Source organism: Alosa alosa, chromosome 15 (genome assembly GCF_017589495.1).
Source record: "Alosa alosa isolate M-15738 ecotype Scorff River chromosome 15, AALO_Geno_1.1, whole genome shotgun sequence".
Lineage (NCBI taxonomy): Eukaryota > Metazoa > Chordata > Actinopteri > Clupeiformes > Clupeidae > Alosa > Alosa alosa.
Genome location: NC_063203.1, coordinates 4,413,111 through 4,433,686, shown reverse-complemented (window position 1 = coordinate 4,433,686; position 20,576 = coordinate 4,413,111). Strand labels below are relative to the sequence as shown.

Below are 20,576 nucleotides of genomic sequence, written 5' to 3'. Positions count from 1 at the left end.
TTTGGAGAAAAACACAATAAGACAGTAACTATTACAATTCCTGATATGTCTGTATGAATAAGGTAGCAGAGTACATGTTAAGGAGATGGAATAGACATGGATATTACATTGCTTTGTGTGCTTCACCACCCTCTCTCCCATTCTTTCCACAGGCTTGCCAGTGACCCTAGTTTCCACTTTCAGTGTTCTCTGATTACATTGCTATTGGCACACCGTCTCTGGGAATGAGGGCATTAGGATCTGACCGCCACACTGAATTCTGAATTCACTGAACACTCAAAGGCATTTCTGCTCTAAGAAAATGTACACATTTTAGAAGGCAATCCGTATTAAATGGCTCTTATGGATCACAGTCTTCACTGCTCATCACAGTAAACAGGCTCTGCACTACCAGTCCAAGCAGCTCTCAGCACAGACAATATGAGCAACTATTTGTGATTTTTCACCATTTTGTAATTATGCAAATGGCGACAGACTAAGAGGCTTACACACGAGTGTCCCAATCACAACAGCAGAGTGAGACAAACAGAGAAAGAACAATGGCTTCTGAGCATCCCAGTGTGGAGACCTAATCCGGGCTATACTGGGTCAGGAACACTGACAGGCAGACTGTTCCGGACAACCATACATGCAGATGATATATGGCTTGGCTCGAGACCAGCCGAGTTGTGGAGCACACAAGGCTGACTGGATTGACACCTGCACTCGATAACAGCCGACACTGTTATTTCATCCTTGTAAGATTTGCCCAGATTTGATTTGAGCCTCCACATACAGTTATGAGCAATCCATAATCATGCCCCAAGCAGTATTGCTTTCTGTTTCAATTTGTCCCCATCATGTTTCACAGCAGTATGCCACAGTGGACCATAATGGGCTTTAATGGTGATTATTAATGCTGTAATTTGGTCTGGGAGAGTATTAAATAAAAATGTATTTCCATCTTTGGCTTTAAATATGTAAGATATGCTCCATTAAAGCAGAGGGACATTCAGTGTGTGGACTGAGCATATTCGGAAACTTACTTTTAGCCTTCTCGCTTTTCCTGGAGGGCCTCCATCTGATGCAGGAGCGATGCTCGTCCAGGTAGAATAGACGGACCAAGCCTTTAGAACCATTCTTCAGCTTGACCATCTGAGTCCCGGACTGCATGGCACTCATGCATCGCTCGACTGAAGGAGGGGAGAAAAGTTGAAGATGTTATCATAGGTGAGAGTATTCATTATGAAACATATGTGCACTGTGCTATGATTCTTTTTTTCTAACACTAACTACACTTTAGTAAGTCATGTGCCATTTGTAGCTGTCTCAAAATGACATCAAGCCCCATAATATGGATTATGATTGCGGTTCCAGCTCTTCATACTAAAGTTGAACACATTGGCCATCACAAATGAAAATGTAAGAGCCAGAACAGATGGGCATGGTCGTAGAAATACAAATCCAGGGAATTCTGTCTGCAACAGGGACTGTTGCTATGTGCTGTTAGGGAGTTCACCATCAGGTAGATCTTTCTGAATGTTTATGCAGTCCTCTGCCTGCCTCTCCATTGTGTTGGAAAGAAATCTACAGGGACCACTAAGACACGCACTAATATATTTACGAACTTCAAAGTCCAATAGAATATAACCATGGTGTAGCACTGGAAAGACTGAAAGAGATTTACACAATACCAATATCGCTTCATTCTCCTACTCATATGAAGCATCTGTTTCAAAAACTGAAATAATCAAGCTATTTTGAAAGATAAGATCTGATCTGAGCCAGAATCTGTCCCTTGGAGCCACAGCACACACAAACACACACCCACCCAAGTACACACCCACATACGCACAAACAAACACACACACATACACCCATACACACAATTGAAAGCATTCTCCCACATGCCTGTGGAGTATTGCTGTAGAGCTCAGGTGCTCTGAGCCAGGTGTGCTGGCGTAATTACGCTGCAGCTGAAGCCCATCCACTCCTGGCTCCAGCAGAGACCCAACGTTCCCCTTCCCCATCACTCCTCCACCCCCTCTCCACCCCACTCCACCCCTCCAACCCCCTCCACAGTGTGCATGATAAAGAGCCCGATTTCTCCGCGCCTGACACCTTCACCCTCAATCAACCCGTTACTATGCCGCTGACACGGATGACTGAGCAGATGCTCTGAAACCGCGAGCTTTGATACTGTGGCAAGAGTGCCAATAAAGGGAGGAAACAGCTTCAACTTGCAGCGGGGACGTCAGCGGAGGTAGAAAAGACAATCCAGGGGGATTTGAATCTCTCACATACATGCACACACAAACGCTCACGCACACACACACACACACACACAGAGACACAAACTCTCTCACACACACACACACACGCACACACAAACGCCACACACACACACACACACACACACACACACACACACACACACACACACACACACACACAGCAGATATACTCACAAGCAAAGTGATGTGCATGTGCACATGCACACACACACACACACACACACACACACACACACACACACACACACACACACACACACACACACAGATATACTCACAAGCAAAGTGATGTGCATGTGCACATGCACACACACACACACACACACACACACACACACACACAGACACAGACACAGACACAGACACAGACACACACACACACACACACACACACACACACACACACAGACACACACACACAGACACAGACACACACACACTGAGACACACACACAGACACACACACACACACACACACAGACACACACACACACACACACAGAGACAGACACAGACACACACACACACACACACACACACACACACACACACACACACACACACACACACACACACACACACACACACACACACACACACACACACACACACACACTTCAAACTTCCATACACCGCTTCTGCCTCCATTCCAGGAGATCTTTATCCGACTGAATCAAAGCGACGTGCCTTTGCTTTGCTCCTTTTGTGTGTTGTTCTGACGCGTGCAGAAAAGAATTCACTGGATGCAAACATATGTCTTCTCTCCAACCCCAGCTTTTCTCTTCAAACATGGCAGTGTGGTAGGGAGGGAGGTGCTGAGACAGAGAGGGAAGTGTGTGACTGACTGTGCGCTCCAATTCACTGAGCCCAGATTTCAGGTTCCAAGGCCTGGAGGTAGCGAGGGTGGCTGCAGAGCTAAGTTGCTTTATTTGGGGAGGCACAAGCAACGGATTAGCTCACAGCCAAAACAATGACACCCGTTGCCTTGTTTTGGGAGGCACACTTTAACATGGAGGACTGACAGAACAAACAACATCATAACATTAGTGGAGGGTGTCCTGCGTACCAGTGCTCTCCTTACAACCTCTTCCCGACTAGCTGAGCCATCCCCATCTACCCTATCAGCTTTCCACAGATTGGGCTACAATCCTCAATCCAATTATCCACTGCCATGTGCATGAAAGACAAGTTCTCCACCACCCCCTCAGTCCCCTGGTCTCTATATAGATCCAACACACACACACACACACACACACACACACACACACACGCACACGCACACGCACATACACACACACACACACACACACACTAAAGTGCATCAAGACAAAAGTAGGGCATCTTCATCTTCAGACTGTATTACACTATCCACAACTATGAATGTAGCTGTGTCACTCACATGCCAACTCAAGCTAAAGCCATTCCACACACACTCACTGACTCATCAGGGGAAATGGCTTGGCACAGAGGCAGCTTTACATTCACCCAATCAGATCTGTATCAGTAATAATATAATTATATAATTATTAAATTTGAACTGAATGACAGCAATAGAGGTGCAGCATCGCTTAGTGCTTGTGGTGAATGTAACTGGATGTATTATGAAGGGCAGAACTGAGGAAGCGTGAATAAATATCAAGAAAGGAACAGACAGGAGAGTTCTAATGAAGTGTACTAGTGTACTAGTGAATGGGGAACACAAGGGTTAAAAGCTCCCCTGGATACTCTGTGGGACTTGATTTCCATGTATTTAAATATACTTCATCTCTTGTTCATTATAAATGAAGCATTGGCTTTATGAAAGATTCAGGGCAGCCCGCTCTCACCCGGCGAGCTGACTGACTGCAGCTGAATCAAACACTTCTGATCTTCAAAAAAAAAAACCACACACTACTTCTCTCTCCTAATTGGATTTCTTAAGATATTCCTTTTGACTTTCAATCCTTTGACTATTTGGGAACTATTTGAGTTTTTTCATGCATTATCTGTGACTATTCTTGGTCTTTTTCATGCTGAATTAATTCAAAATAAATATGGTTCCTCAGTTTTCTGTACAGGAAAACTCCCATCTTTTTTTCTTCAGTGCTGACGCATGTTCTTGCCACCGCACCCTTCCCTGCCTCATCCACCCACTCCTCTCAACCACTTCAGTACACCTCTCCACTCCTACATCCATTAGGCTGGGCCCAGTCACTTCAGCTACAGGACCGCTTCTGTCAGGCTTTAGAACTCTCCAGGTCATGTTTCTCCATATCAGCTTGCAAAACACTGGAACCACAAACGAGCCTGAAAGCTACAGTATGGCAGCTCAGAGTACTCAAGCTAGTGGCTCCACTGAGAGCTATGGCAGCTCAGAGTACTCAAGCTAGTGGCTCCACTGAGAGCTATGGCAGCTCAGAGTACTCAAGCTAGTGGCTCCACTGAGAGCTATGGCAGCTCAGAGTACTCAAGGTACTGAGGCTGACGTGATGCCAATGCATATTTTTCTTCCTTGCAAAACTGATTAGGCACAAGTAGAAACAAACCCCTAGTGGTGTGATGAGTTCACTAAGATGTAAGGCCACATAGACATATCCTCATCATAAATATCCATGAATGTTTGATTAAACCAAACTGATCTGTAATTCAGATTTGTTTGCAAAACTGGCTCATTATTGCACCTGGCCTTGGTCTGTCCTCTTGTAACCAACTTTAACCTTTTTGGCCAGTTTGTTTTGTTTAGCCTAAAGCACCACAAATACCATGTCTTGCCTCTTTTATTGATAGGTGACCATTTTATGTTTCCTTTTCATGATCTTATTGATATGTGTACAATATACTCAACATATTCACCATGGGTGAATATTCACCATATGGAAAATGCCTGTAAAATACATAGATATTCATTTCTGTACTGTATGATAACAGTGTGTTAACACACATAAGGATGGTGGTACCTTTTAGATACAGATTTTCTATGACCTACCTTTCATGTTGAAGGGCTTTATGATATTTGCCTATGAATGTATATGCAAGCTTTTTTACTACAGATGTATAAGTGTGATTACTTTTTTCAGACATGTTCCATTGCCAAGGCTTTGAAGGAAACACAGGTAGTTGGCCAGGTGTGGTATTTTTTTAGTGCAGCCATTGAACAAATGTCCACCAAATAATAGTAGGTAGTAAACAGTAGCCCTTTTCATTAGACACACACACATACATCTCCTGTGGTCGACTGCCGTTTAAAACACTACAGAACATTTAGCTTCATCAAAAACGTAGCTAATGTGTGGAAGACCTGTTACAGAGCACTCAGAAATGCAATTAATATTAGGTGGGGTAGTAAGGGATTTTTGAGGCTGTAACAGGTCTTGAGTGTGAGTGAGTCAAGTTGTCATTGACCTTGGGGCCAGTCATTGCATATTAGGGAGGATTTTCTCTTGATGAGATGAGGTAGAAGTGCCTGGATTTACTGTGAGGCAAAATAGAATTCCTGATTCAACTGGCTCATCACTGGTCTACACTGTTTGTCCCTTCAGATATACTGTGTACATCAACTAAATAACTACACACACAACCAAAACAAACAACCTAAAACAAGTTTTCACATTTTGGTCCCTACACCATCCTTCCCTCCTCACCCACACCTTGTCCTCACGTTCTCCTCTCTGCGTGACTTCAGTCTATTCTCTCTAACAGAGTCATGTCATTAGCCTCTCTCTTCAGCTCATTTAAACCCAATTGAGTGAGGAGAGTAAACCTTCATGGCTGATTAACACTCTACAAATCTCCATCAAACCTCCACTGCCAGGCCAGTAGGGGTGGAGAGAGCTCATTAGGTTCCACAGATGGGAGTAGAGGACCCTGTGGAGGCAGAGCCTCAGTGGCCCTTCTCTCACCTGGGTCACAACAACCACTAGAATACATGGAACCAGAGTCACCGGAAGAATACAGTGTGTTCTCTTTAACAGGGATAATTCTCTACACGTGGCTAGAGCATGTCAGGACAAGTGTCATTTACTGTCCACAAGACATACACACACATACACACACACACACACACATACAAAAAGACATACAACATTGAGGCGTTGGGGAGGGGGCATAGGGTGAATTAAACGTCCCCACCGCTCCTGGCGGCAGCAGACAGAGGAGATCAAAGCAGCGGTGTAGAGCAGGGGCACAAAGGAAATCAAATGCAGGGTAATTGGGTCATAAAGCCTCAGCCTCTGATGCTCACGTCCTCAAACAGCGCACTGCCCACCCCCACACAACCACAGAGGCTCGGCACACAGCAAAGAGGAGAGGAAGAGAAGGAGCCACAATAGGAGTGAGAGAGAGAGAGAGAGAGAGAGAGAGAGAGAGGGCCAGTGTAGAGTGAGAAACCAAAGAGGATGGACAAGATGACCATTTGACCTATTTTGGTAATAAAGACATATACTTTCCAAAAAGCCACACCGTTTTATTATGATGAGCAATACAAAAGCCTCCATTTAGAAGATGAGACACAGACAGAAAATGAAGGCATGCTTATAATGTGAGTTTGCAAGGAGACACCTGTTCCAACTTTAGCCTTCGCTCCTCATGCTAAATTTATAACAAACCATGTCACATCAGATTGTTGAAAAAATGATGTTATCAGTGCAGCAAAGCCATCCTTGGGCTCCATCACCACAGACTGGAGCCGTGTCATTTTCACATGTCAGGGAATTATAGGGAGAACAAAGTATCACAATCAGATTTTTGAAATTGTAATGCCCATCCTTTCACAGTACATTTACACTGCCAGGCAGGTGGAAAAAGAGAGACTGTCTGGTGCAAATGAAGTGAGGGCTATGAAAAGCGGATGATAATTTCACTATCACTCATCACTGAAGCTCTCATTTCATATAACATCATCCGATAATACTGTCTGATTTCCACTCTCAGCCTCGCTATTCAGCTCCCCTCCCCACAGGACCAACTCAGATAAAGGTGCCCGATCAATTATGACACAACAGGAACTACACCGGGAGTCCTCCTCAGTACAAGGATGATAAAATAACCCTCAGTCACGCACTGAGAGAGGCGGACGTCCACACACATGCACATACAAACGTGTCGGTGCTAAGAGGGCTTTTAGTGTACTCCATGCTACACTAACACTTCATGAGATGATAGTTCTCCAAAAGGATGCACAGTTCAGCATCATAAACAAGAACTCAATCCTATAAATAGCTCTGGAGCTTGTGCCGATGCTGTTTGCATATAGCTTTCACTGCCATCTGTTCCATGTAGCTACGGTTTTTAAATGGATTTGATCAGTCGGCAAGGATGCGAGTCAAAGGAACAAACCTGTATCACGAAAACAGCCCAGCTCTTCTCATAAACAGACCTCCATACACCCAAACAGGGAATTGAGGGATAATGGGAAATACCCTGCCACTCAACTTCCCAAATCAGCTGACAAAAATAGACACTCTTATTATAAGTCCTTCAGATTTACAGTATTCGTGGTTGACTGAAGCTTCTTTAGTAATAAAATACCTATTATTATTGTAGAATATACATCTCTTTTTAGCACTCCGTTCAAAGCAGAAATGCTTAACCAAATCACCTAACTATGAAATGGAATGATAACCATAAAGCCCAAACAAACACAGATCACATTACTGTCTGTGCAACACTCTGTACATGTAGGCACCCACATGAGCTCATCCACACAGTTGTCTGTCTCTGTCTGTTTACCTGAGTAAGCTAGGCGACACTTATGTGGTACGGCCACGCTGCACCCAATGAGGAAGATTCTCCTGGCGAGCAGTGACGCGACCGAGGCCACGGCTGACCGCTCCACAGACTCAGACAGCAGCTCCATGGCACCGTCACGCACGTCTCAGACACACTGGCCACGCTCTGTCCATCTGTGGGCGCAAACCCTCCAGTCATCTGTCCTGCCCCTCCAGCACCCAAATACCCTCCCACTGGTCATCTGCCAGCTCCAGCTCCATCCAGCTGTTGTACAAGGAGCACTTTGAACTTTTGGAGATTTGTGTTTGACCAACCACGGATTTATTCCACAAGATCTCGTATAATGCATTGTTGTGGACGCGTGCGTAGGACAACCCCACTTTCCCCCACCCCCATCTGAAGTGAACAGATGTGGACGGAACGATAATCTGTGTGCGATGACATAATACATGCGTAAAAGTGAGTGACTCCTCCAGGAGATCCTATCAGGCAACTGTGTGTAGATGTTCTTTTCAGACAGGTCAAGAGATTACAGCCGGGAAGGCCAAGTGTTGAGAGAGTGAGGAGGAGGCTACAGGAGATCAATGGGCATTGATCTTTCAGAGGCCCTTTTGCGGGGCTGAGGCCTTTTCACTTGATGGAAGTTTTACTGAGAAATAACTCCTTTAAACTGTACAGACAAAGGCATGGTGCCACACAGCACACACACAGAGAGAGACACAAACACACACACACCCGTCTGCACAATCCCCTCAAAGCACTCCATCTTGTCAAACACAGTGCTTCAAAAACAATTGAAACATTACAATGCCTAAATATGGTCCTGTAACATGTTAAACTGTTCCCTGTACACCAAGGTAAGATCATCTTTTTGTTATTATTGTATCATGCATAGTAGAACAATAATGATCAAATCGTGCAAATTGTGCATTTTGTATTGTCATGTTTTTTACGCCTGTTGCAATGCATGTAATGCATGTTTCCTATCATCATCACCATCATCTCACATCAGCACAAAGCAAATCTTACTGTTTTCCATTCCATTTTTGGCCCATGTCTCTCCATCTACCTATCTCTCTTCCATGCTGAAATGACAGATTCTGAGGAGATGAAACCTATCCAGTTGTGAAATTAAATCAGTCAATTGCTCTGCTGCACAACCTATGGGCTTTGACTACTATTCCAATGCTGCCTGGGAAGGATTCCTGTTGGACCAATTTAGTGGGCAGAAGTCCAACCAATAATGTTATCTCTTTAATATTTCATGCCACCTTTAAAGAACACCCTGAACCTAAATAAGAATCAGGAATGCAGGAAATATACCAGTAGAGAAGGTACATCCTCCTCCAACCACATGTCTATGTAATTATTCATGGTCATTCATATTTCAGATAAAAACTCGGGGAGACATACACTCTTTCTCTGTATGTGTGTGCAAAAGAGCTGTGAGAAAACAAACACCCACAATGTCAACCCTTGCAGAGGGAAGCCCAGTGCCTGGGAGAGCACTCCTCCCCAGCTCTGCCTGCTAATTAGAGACAATGAGGATGCTGGAGCTGCCACCACACCGTACATCTATTCTGAGGAGACCCTCTGGGTGCTCCATCCAACCACTGTAAGAAATAACAGTGCTGTAATGTATTCATGACTGCTGCTGCCACTGCAGCGTGTGTGTGTGTGTGTGTGTGTGTGTCACTCCCACCGTGGGCACCCCGGCTTCCCCATCAAAGCCTGGTTGTCTGGTGTTTGGAGGTAGAAAATGGAAAGAGAGGGCAGTGTTGATGGGGGAGGGAGGATTCCTATATCCCCTGTCATTTTCTCCACCCAAAGCCATGATGAGGCTGTGCTGATGCGGATATCTCTCCGGGCAGGCACAGGGACCTGTGTGATCTCCCTAATCTCCACAAATTCACACACGCCACAATTTATTCCCACAGCTCCACCACTGGGCAAGTTCTGAAGGAACAGTAGAGCAATATACCAAGTCTGCCATACATACTGATGGTCATGTGTCACAAGAATTTCATTCGACAATTCCTATTCAAATCAGGCAATAACTATCATTTGCATGTAAAGGCTATTCTTCCCTTTCAAAATCAAAATGAAGGAATCTCTCACTGATTTGGTGCCTGCGAGCAAAAAGTCTTGCAGAGATTCATCATTATCCACATTTTACATAGAAAACACATTTTCTCCATGTGGGGAGCAGTTACAGGGGGTGGGACACTTTCATGAAGACACAGGCATCAAAATTCAAAATTCCTTGACCAAACTAAAGCATTGTTTTTTTTGACACATGCCACATACAAGCAACAGCAGAAGTCATCAGTCATAGAATAATTTCCCAGGCTTAACATAATTTCCCAGGCAATACAAAAATTCAATACAGCCCACATATAGTACCATAGGCTTGATTAGTTACTTGCAGGTTTCTTATATATTCCTGTATGACCACACGTTCCCAACCACCGGAACTGGACCATGGATGGTATGATATGCTGAGAAGGAGCTGTTGGAGTATCAGCAGAACAAGGGCATTAACTTGAGCAGATCATCTAGTGGTATCTAGCATCAAGTGCTAACTGAAATGGCACAAACTGATACTAGCACATACACACACTCGTGCAGACAGAGAAATACACAATCACACATAGACAAGCTGACTGACAAAGAAAGCAAGAAGATAGAGAGAAAGAAAGACAGGGAGAGAGAACAGAAAATGTTTGGGGTTTGTCTGAAGGAGTTTAAAAGCACAATATCACAAACACAAATATCAATATGTGCTGAGACCACAACTGTACAAAGCCGACTTAGCTGAAATGTATCGAATAAGATTGCTCCTTAATACTAGGCTAGAAGGATGGCTGGACTTTCCTGCGCAAAACCACCAATTAGATCACGTGCGCATCAAGTAACGCTGCCTCAAGATGGCATAACTGTGTAAGCACAAAGACATGTTCACAAACGGTATTGTATTGTATTGAAATTTTATCTTTCCATCGTTAGTCATGCAAGGACTACTATGGTAAACCGTATATCGTTTGCACTTTATCCTACGAGTTGACAGACGCCCTATTACAGGACCATGGAGAGTTCCACTTGTCCGCGCCACTTCATGTAGACCTCTCAGATGTGTGGATGGACGTTGTTTTCCAGAAGTGTTTATTCCAAAAGGGACCATTCTTCCCCAAACAATAGGCTAACAGTTGGAAATGATATGTCTAAGTGGAGGTTGCTGAAGATACATAGCAGGAAGTTCACTGTATGAAAATTAACAACATTTCAAAAGGTGTGTCAAGTTACTGCTCTTAAAGACAAATGCTTGACACACGCAGGAGGATCATGCCGCTGAAGGCTTGCTGGAATTATTGATTTTAAAAGAATGTTAAACACTATAACATAACACAGCGTAAGTCAGATATGGACTAAAGAATACAATAAACGCGATTACGTGTTTGTCAAGAGAACTCACCTTTTTCTAGACTGAGATTTCTGAAAACTTCGAGTTCTGCCATTACAGTATATCATGGACGCGCATGACTTCAACCAAAGAATCCCTTTCTGGAATGTGGAGTAAAAAGGGATGGTGTCTAGAAAATCTGAGTCAACGCGTTGCTCCATTTATTTTTGACATAATTTTCGGGAAAAAACGTGTTTTTTTTCAACAAAAATGAAAGATAAGTATGCAGCTCCAAACAAAACTGAAAAAATCTTACATTCATCCATTCTATTTCGAATTCCGATACATCCAAACCGGACTAACTGTAAACCCCTCCGTGCAGATGTGTCTTCTTGGGCTTGGTCTGCGCTGACTCTGCTCTTCAGTCACCCTCTCCCAGTTCCCTTCTCTGTTAGGTTCCCTCACAGACTGTCCGAGATTTCTATATACCCATCTGACACAAAACATTTGTGAGAAACCGTTTAGAGGTTTGAGGGGGGGAAAGGGAGGAGTGTAATTGTTGCGGATAAGTCTACAGGTTAACACCACATCATGCATTTTACAGGCGATGTTGGCATAATCTTGTGTGTTTTAAACGGCTTTATTGAACTATGTGTGTAATATAGACCCACGCAAAGTCCGAGGATATGAAACGACGACTCTAACGAATTTGGGGACATTTAATATCCTGAACGTGCTACGGCGAGCATCAGATCAAAAAGAGCTCTGGGGCATGACTGTAAATAGAGGGCGAAGAATGGAGCCGGTGCGCGTTTTCAACCAACAAACAAAATATGTTTTAGTATGCAAAACAGGTTTCCACATTTGACAAAACTGTTCGCCAGTGCAAACACCGTGAAATCAATCCCATCCAATTTCCCCGCTTCTAATAAACGGGTTCCGTCGTTATGGCTGTCTCTTACAATGAGCCAGACTGTGAGAATCGACACGTGTATTAAGTTCAGCTGTTGAGCAGCAAACAGGCAATCATTGTGTTGAAATGCACGCTGGGTAAAACTGTTTTATTTACTAAAAGATTGCTTAACAATCTCGCACCTGAGTTCGGAATAAGACGATATAAAGATCCACTAAGGCAGCTAAAACGTTTGATAGGTTGTGAGTGGATATACAAACAAAAAAGGCCTACAAAACAGCATTCACGTCACCTTAGTGAAGCAGTCCAAGGTAAATTCTTCATTTTAATCAAATAAATGTTTTGAGAGAAATTGTGGATTGAAACCTTCACACCAAATGTAGCCTACTAAAGAAGAGTGTGTGAAAAAGTAGGCCGAGAGCGTGTGAAAAAGTATTAGGCCTAAAACGCACAACAAGCAGACAGTGTTCTTATCTGGACATTATCCTTAAAGACATTTGTAGGGTTGTGAACATTTCATATAGGCCTTATACTTAAGCCTATTGTGTTTTCACACATGCCACAGGGCCTCTCTGGGAAGAAGCCAGGTAGTTTTGGCCTAAACCCACTTCAAACACACCTAAACAATTTTGCAAGGAAATCTGTATTCATCTGAGAGATTTGCCATTTTTCATGTCATCCCATGGAAACTGTGAACAAAGCAGATGTCATTGGGCACATTGATTATGTAATGAGCTGGAAAATTGCAGCAATGTATGGCCCAGAGGAGTTAGCCAGATCATGGGTCATTACACCTCAGTGCCCCTGAAGACAATAACATCCCCAGCCGTAGCATATGGGAATGGATGATCAGCTCTACAGATCAACCATACAACTCCCCTTGCAACAATCAGCCAGACTCCTCCCGTTTCTTTCTCGGTGTGCTGTTTTGTTTCAGTATTTCACTGGCTCCCACTGAGTCTCCATCATGACACCCCCCCTCCTCCTCCTCCGTCCAGCACACATTAGCAGCTGGAGTGCATTGGGCACTGTGATTTAACAGACATGACTCGGCTGAGCTCATTTAAAATGGAGGTGAAGGCACTTTTGCACTATAATGCAGCTTGCAATGAGGTAAATTATATCTCCAAAATCCAGAGTGGACTGACTGAGTGGACCGAACAGCCTAATTCCCAACGGAATGCAAGGCTGAACAGGGGCTTGTGGGCTGGCTACTATGCAAGCTCTTAATCTGATGGCTCCATCATCCTGCTGGGTCTCCCCCTATAGTGCAAATCCAGTTTACAGCGCTGCCTCTGAGTGATTCCTCTGTTGTTCCCCCCCTGACTCAGATTAGACAGCAGTCTCAGTGAAGTGGAGTGAGACGCGTATCCATCAACTGCTCAGTGACTTTAAAGGGAATAAAGCCTGGATATATGAGAGAGAGTCTTCCCCGACATCCCCACAGACACTCTCCACACATAAATCACAAAAATAACATTTTCTTCTGCGTGTGTGTGTATGTGTGTAAGAGAGAGAGTGTGTGTATGTGAGAGATTCAAATCCCCCTGGATTGTCTTTTCTACCTCGCTGACGTCCCCGCTGCAAGTTGAAGCTGTTTCCTCCCTTTATTATCTATAAACCTCACTAGAAAACTGTCACAGCAAGAGTGTGGTGTGTGGTTGCAAAGGGGTGGAAAATTTCCGGTACATTTCCGGAAACTTACCATGGGAAGTTAAGTTGGGGAATTTTGGAAATATTCCAAATTGGAAACTTTCATGGAATTAAAGAAAATTATGGGAATGAATGGGAATTTACGGGAATTAACTGGGAATTTTGGGTAATTCATACAAACGGTTTCGTATACAAACATTAACATTTTGTTTCGTAATAAGCAATATGAATTGTATGTTGGTATTTTCGCTTAGCTTAGCATACAAAGCTAGCTAGCATGCTAGCGGGAATCCCATTCTTTTCCTATGGTTTACTAGCGTGCTAAAATAGCAACACTGAACTGCCCAAGATACACCACACCACTCAACAACAAAATCCGATTGGTTGGAACATTTTTTCCCCATGCATATGAACGCACCATAGGTTTCCCTATATGTCTAGCAGCCTATGCCGATTGCTGTGTGCATGTGATTGACATATGTGCAGGATACAAATTCGACTGAAATTGTATTCAATCAGGTTGTTTTAACTAATATTAGACTGCAAGATGGGGTTTTGTCCACTACATTTAAGTTCCCTGTTATAGACTAACTTGCCATATTAAAATTCCCAGTTTATTCCCGTTTATTCCTGTTAATTCCCATATATTCCTGTTAATTCCCATGGAAAGTTTCCAACTTTGAAAATTCCCAGAATTTTGCAACCCTAGTGGTGTCCCTAATGCATTCATTAGATTAAGTAGTCCATGGGTTCCTGAAGAAAGGTCTGATCAAACAAGTACTTTTTGATGACTTGCCAACAATTTAGGGTGAAAGGTGAGACAATCAATACTTCTTTTTGAATTGATTCACATTCCCTCTGTCTTTTTCTCTCTCTCTCTCTCTCTATCTGTATGTGTGTGTGTTTGTGTGTGTTCTCTAAGGTTCCCTACACACACACAAAGTACAATCTCCATACACTGGCAGTTTTAATTTAGACACCACACCTCTGACAGATTAGCTTGGTCCCTATTTTCCACGCCTGTAATCGTCAAGATTTCTTTCCTCCTGGTGGAACCAAAGTGTCACCAGCTCTGTCAGCCACAATCAAGGGGAAGAGGGGGCTCCAGGGAGAGCACAGGGGGAAGTCAGAGGACATGGAGAAGAACAAGGAGAACACGTCAGGTTCCACCATGTTTGATCATCACACTTCCATCTGTCTCTCTAACCACAGAGAGGTTGATCCATCACCGGCCGATCTCGCCGGGTGGTGAAGGTGTGTGGGACTAAACAACAGCTCCACTCAGCAGAGTCAGGCTGTGTCAAGCAGTGAGAGCAGGGCAGAGCATCACACTAACTATCAAGCAAGCATACCCACCCAACCACCCACCCACGGACTAGCAGCAGTCATGTATCTCCCCACATTAAAAAACAGAAGCCTCAGAAGATAATTTAATGCAACGTTGTCTTCTGAATTTTCAGTGGATTCAATAGCTATCTAACTGATTAATACATCTTGATTGTGCTTCATATATGAAGATAGCATCCTTTGTTTGTTTGGTTTGAGGTCCAATTGATTTTTGAAGATCTAGTGTGTGTGTGAGTGTGTGTGTGAGAGAGAGAGATAGAAGAGAGAGAGAGAGGGAGAGAAAGAGAGTGGCTCCATCACAGCTGGTAGCTAGCAGTCATCAGGGACCGCCTAAAGGCAGTGATATAGATAAAGAGGTTTTAATATTCTTGTGAATTATTTATTTATATTATTTCATCGTGTTTAATCCAGTGGCCATCACAGAACATGGCCAATAACTGCAAGCGTTTGTATAAAAAAAAACTCACATCACAGTATATTAACTATTGTTTCATCTTGATGACCATCTGTGGCCTTTTTTAAATTGCATTTCAATTGTAAAACCATAGTAGGAATACACAACTGTCTCACTAGCTGTCGGGAGATGTCACAACAAACAATTACAATAAGATTCCCAGGAGAGCTGCCTCACCTGCCTCAATATTATCATTTGAATGAATGAAATTACACAGTTGCTTTAATGATGGAAATTTGCAACTATCCACTTGGGAGTTTTACTCTGATATGCTGTTATGCATCATAAGAGGTGAGAGGATGACATCGCCCCCTGCTGGTTATTTGTTAATAGGTAAGCATTGACACAAATACAGCATTTAAAGTAACATTGCATAACAAACCTCATAGCCATCAAAATTCACTACTTATACCACTTGCATTATTATAAATACCAATATCTTTAAGTGTTTATAAAAAGCACTAAAGCTGAACTGCATGTGAAATCAAGAAGGCCAAAAAGTACTTGTATTAGGCAGAAAATAGGCTGTCCTCTAAAATCAAGTCAAACTAAAGAGTTTATTTAAGCTATGTCTAACCTCAGCTTTGAAGGACATCTTTAGCTTCGTCAATTGTCCTTGCGAAGTCTAGAAATCTACCTCCTTCAGTCTATGCCATTCTGACAAGTAAAAGTAAAGGCACATGATGATGACAGAGCTGGGTACCCACCATGGAAGATGCTGTTGTCAGTGAGGAAGTGTCGGCAGTACCGGGGACTACCCTGGCTCTCAGTCCCCCAGGAGCTCATTATGGCAGCCTGCTGAAGTGAGGGATCAAGGGGAGGGTGTGCTGTCTATGAAGGACATGGAAGAGAGGGAGAAAGAAAGTGGTGATCAGTCACTATATCTCCAGGATATGAATTCACATTCAATCATTTAAAGACTCAAGCAGTATAGAAATGGCATCACACAAATCACTGTCGCACCAAGCTCTGTCAACCGAGTCACAACAACCATCTGCAATTCTGGTCTAAGCCTTGTCTCCCAGCACCAAGCCAATGGAACATTAACTCACACCCACCAACTAGTGCAGCAAGGGCTACAGTGCAGACAGACACACACAATCCTGACTGGACACCTGAGAAGCTAGCATCTGATGGGGGCCCAGTAGACCATGTGATCCCTTTAGTTATCCAACACTGATCTCAGCCTCAGGGCTACGAGGAAAGCAAACCCAGCACCACTGACCTGTGCTCCCATGTCAGATGTCCCACAGCCTTTAGGAGACTACCAGAAAGCCCAGTCATTCCTTCACTGGTCCCAGGGCTCTCCATGAAAGCACAAATACAAGGAAGCCAAGGGCTGCAATGCCATGATCTGTGACTGTCTTGCCTCATACTGAGCTGGTATTTGTAACAGCAGATCAAAATGAGTTTGACAAAACCATTCCATTTGTCAGTCTGAAATGCAGAGCACTGAATGAGACTTGTGTAAGCCAACTAATGAATCATTGATTGTGATGACAAGATTCTAATCAATAGGGAATCTTAAAAGCTCATCGGTGCAGCATGAGTCATGATATGGTATGCGAGAAGAGGCTAACGGGAGGAAAATGGAGTCTATTAGGGGCAGGACATAGAAAGCCTAGCTGTGTCACAGCCATGTAAACTTCAGATAAATGGCTTAAAAACAGCTTAAATGTGAATCACACGTAATATGTCATCACATATCCTAGTGAGCAAACATTAAAGGATTTTTTGTTAATGCTCAGCTAAGCAATGCTACAGCAATGTCCACCACAAACCCCTGGCGCGATGCCAAATGGACATCCTGCATTAAATTGTATAATGGCACTGTAATTCATTCAGTCTGAAAGCACCTAAGGGTATTTTTACAGCAGATGGAAGCCTGATGTAACACTGTGTGACATTTCCTCTGAATGATAATAACATAGTGAGGGGAATCATGTAATTTTAGGAACGGTTCATATAGATTTTTGCAACTGGTGATTTTTTACTTGCTAGGACCCCATTGAATACAAAACAACCTGTTTCCAATTTTTTTTATTTATTTTCAGTGCCAAAATTCAAGATGGCGGACAATATATGCAGAAAAATAATATGAAGGCTTAAAGTGGTCAACTTTTTGATAAAGATACACCTAATAAGGTAGACAAGTGAGATACAGACTATTTTCAAAAGATGTGTTGCATCATTTGCCAAGAAATTTGGAGAAAATTTTGAAAAAATGAAAAAAATAAAATAAAATCTGCATCTTGTTTCATTATTGAGGAGTTCAACAAAACATTGTCATTGTCACTCAAGTATTTATCCTCACCACTGTCACTGTCTTTTTAATATTGGTGCACATCTCCTCAGAGCCTTCACACCTGCAAAGTTGTGTGAATGGTAAGTTGTTACTCTTGTAAGAACACCTTCTACTGCATTGGCTGGCAAGACAACAGCACTTCACAAGCTCCACAACAGCCTCTGGTGCTGGTGAAAGTTTTGACAGAACAGGAGCCCATTGCCCATCAATCATTTTCCTCCATCCTAGTGATAGTGAGTCAAGAATCTTTGGAGCATACACTATCTTGTGCCCAAACATTTGCTTGCCTGTGTGCTCTCAGAATTTCAATTTCAATTTAATTTCACTTATAGAGCGTCAAAACATTACCCACGTCTCATGGCGCTTTACAGAGTCTTAAAGATTCAGACAGAGCCCATGAGTAACAGGGGCGAGGAAAAACTCCCTAGAATTGGAGAAACATATAGGATGAAACCTCAAGCAGATCCACGACTCAAGGGCCTGACCCATCTGCCTGGGGTCAGTTACAGGACAGTAAGGTCTATATACAGAGAATAGAACATGGTATTTAGAGCCACCTGAGGTATATGTTACAAAGTGGTTGGATGATTACATAACCAGTATGATAATGCATGAATCCTATTTAGTGTCAGAAAGTTCAAATAGTCCAGTGTAGGGGATGAATTGTCCATAGGGATTAGGAGTTGTCATCGGGCAAGTAGTGGGTCGCTAGGCTGCGGGGGCAGGAATCCGAGCATGGGGACAGCAATAGGCGGTGGTAGGGCAGTCATAGGGATGGGATTTCCCTAGTTTGAAAACCATGGTTTGAGTAGCTGACACACAAATTTCTCACATCCAGCTAACACGTCTGGAGATGGATGAGGACCTGCTACAAGCCTACAAAGTGTGTTAATGACATCATCATGACTTGATTTACTTGAAACAGAAACCTTTCCTTTCCCACGGGATAAACGGTAAATGGCGGGACAAACGGTTGTCTTTCAATTTCCTAATAGGATAGGATACGATAGGATACCCGATAGGTCCACCGACTCTATACACGATGTGATTGGCCTGACCTAAGTTTGGTTATTCCACCTCGCGAGCCAAAGGAGAGTTGCTAGACTACCCAGGCTGCAAATTACATTTGCTGCCGCTAGGGTGCGTCAAGATTTCAAGGCGGATATGTATCTTTTGTCGACGATCTCCAGTGACCATAATAATGAGACTGTCTTTGTTGATGTCTGGTACCCTGTGAAGGGCAAGCACCAAGACATCTGTGTGACGTGTAGATATGTGGGGTTTTGCCAAAATGACTTACTGCTACTGCCACCTTTGTGTGTGTGAACTGTGACTGGCAGTTTACATAGTTCAACAGCTTTATGAGGAAGGTAGAGGACAAGGTTGGCTTTGGTTTCCTTCGATCCCAGGAAAGCTTTAAAGTCTTTGATTGGTGTAGAGTATTTTGTATCTCTTATCATGTGCTTTTCCCATTGTATGGACCTGTCTCGTCCTGTCTTTCATGTATATGTCATTGTAGCCTCGTGCCTTACTTTCAACATTTTCAAAGAAGCATTCTGCCAGATCTTGGCAACAGTTTGTCACTTTTCCTGACAACCATCTCCTGCACAACAGCCATGCCATCTATTAAGATGCTATCCAATGTGTGTGTTAATAGCACTGAGCTACTCTCTGTAGATTGTTCAGAGGATGCTGTTTCTGAAATCAGTCACAATTCATGGATGAAGGCAGGCTTAGCTGTAGTGGGCAGCATTAGGCTTGCATATAATCATACATATAATAATAATACCTATGTTCCCACAATTTCCTGCAAGTTCTGTTAACAGAATTATTGAAGACCAAAGAGCTCATTGTGGACTTCAGGTAGTCTAAAGCTAGCACACACACCCCCATTCTCATCAATGGGACTGAAGTGGAGTGTATCAACAGCTTCAGATTTCTCTACCCTGATCAAGAAGGCTTACCAGCATCTCTTCTATCTGAGGAGGCTAAAGAAGGTCCTCCAGCCTCCTCAGATCCTGGTGAACTTCTACCCCTGCACCATCAAGCGTATCCTTACCAACTGTGTCACAGTTTGGTATGGCAACTGCTTTGCCCATGACCGAAAAGCACTGCAGAGGGTGGTGAACACTGCCCAACGCATCATCGGTTCCTCACTCCCCTGCATTGAGGCCATACAGGGCAAGCGATGCTTGCATCATAAGGCGCATAGCAGGTTCAGAGGAAACTTCTTTCCTGCAGCTGAACTCTAGCTCTGCATCCCGGTGACAACCAACTAAGCCCCCCCCCGCCCAATGCCTGTTGAGGTGCCCACGACCATGGCAACCTTGACAGGGACAACAAGGAGGCAGACACCCCCCCAATAACATTGCCATATTTATTTTGCTCTTATAAGGTAACTGCTAATACACTGCACATATTTATATTACTCTAAACCTCTCTACCTTATATAAATCAACTGTATACTACTGTCTACACTGCACTATATTTCTTGACCTGTCTATGCACAACCTGTCTATACTTTG

General features: G+C 43.4%; 1 protein-coding gene across 3 annotated transcripts in view; it reads right to left on the bottom strand.

Moving 5' to 3' along the window:
• plch1 (phospholipase C, eta 1) overlaps positions 1-20,576 on the bottom strand; it is a 47,329-nt gene that overhangs the window by 21,157 nt on the left and 5,596 nt on the right. The window contains exons 1-3 of one of the 3 annotated variants that reach the window (XM_048265378.1): positions 16,972-17,050; positions 16,454-16,577; positions 1,026-1,172 (exon numbers count right to left, since the gene is read on the bottom strand). In XM_048265378.1, coding sequence (XP_048121335.1) covers positions 1,026-1,172; positions 16,454-16,577; positions 16,972-16,983 — 283 coding nt within the window. In that variant the 5' untranslated portion in view covers positions 16,984-17,050. Of the gene's footprint in view, positions 1-1,025; positions 1,173-11,451; positions 11,856-16,453; positions 16,578-16,971; positions 17,051-20,576 lie in introns of those variants that run through there. The other 2 variants (XM_048265379.1, XM_048265380.1) reach the window with 2 other exon arrangements.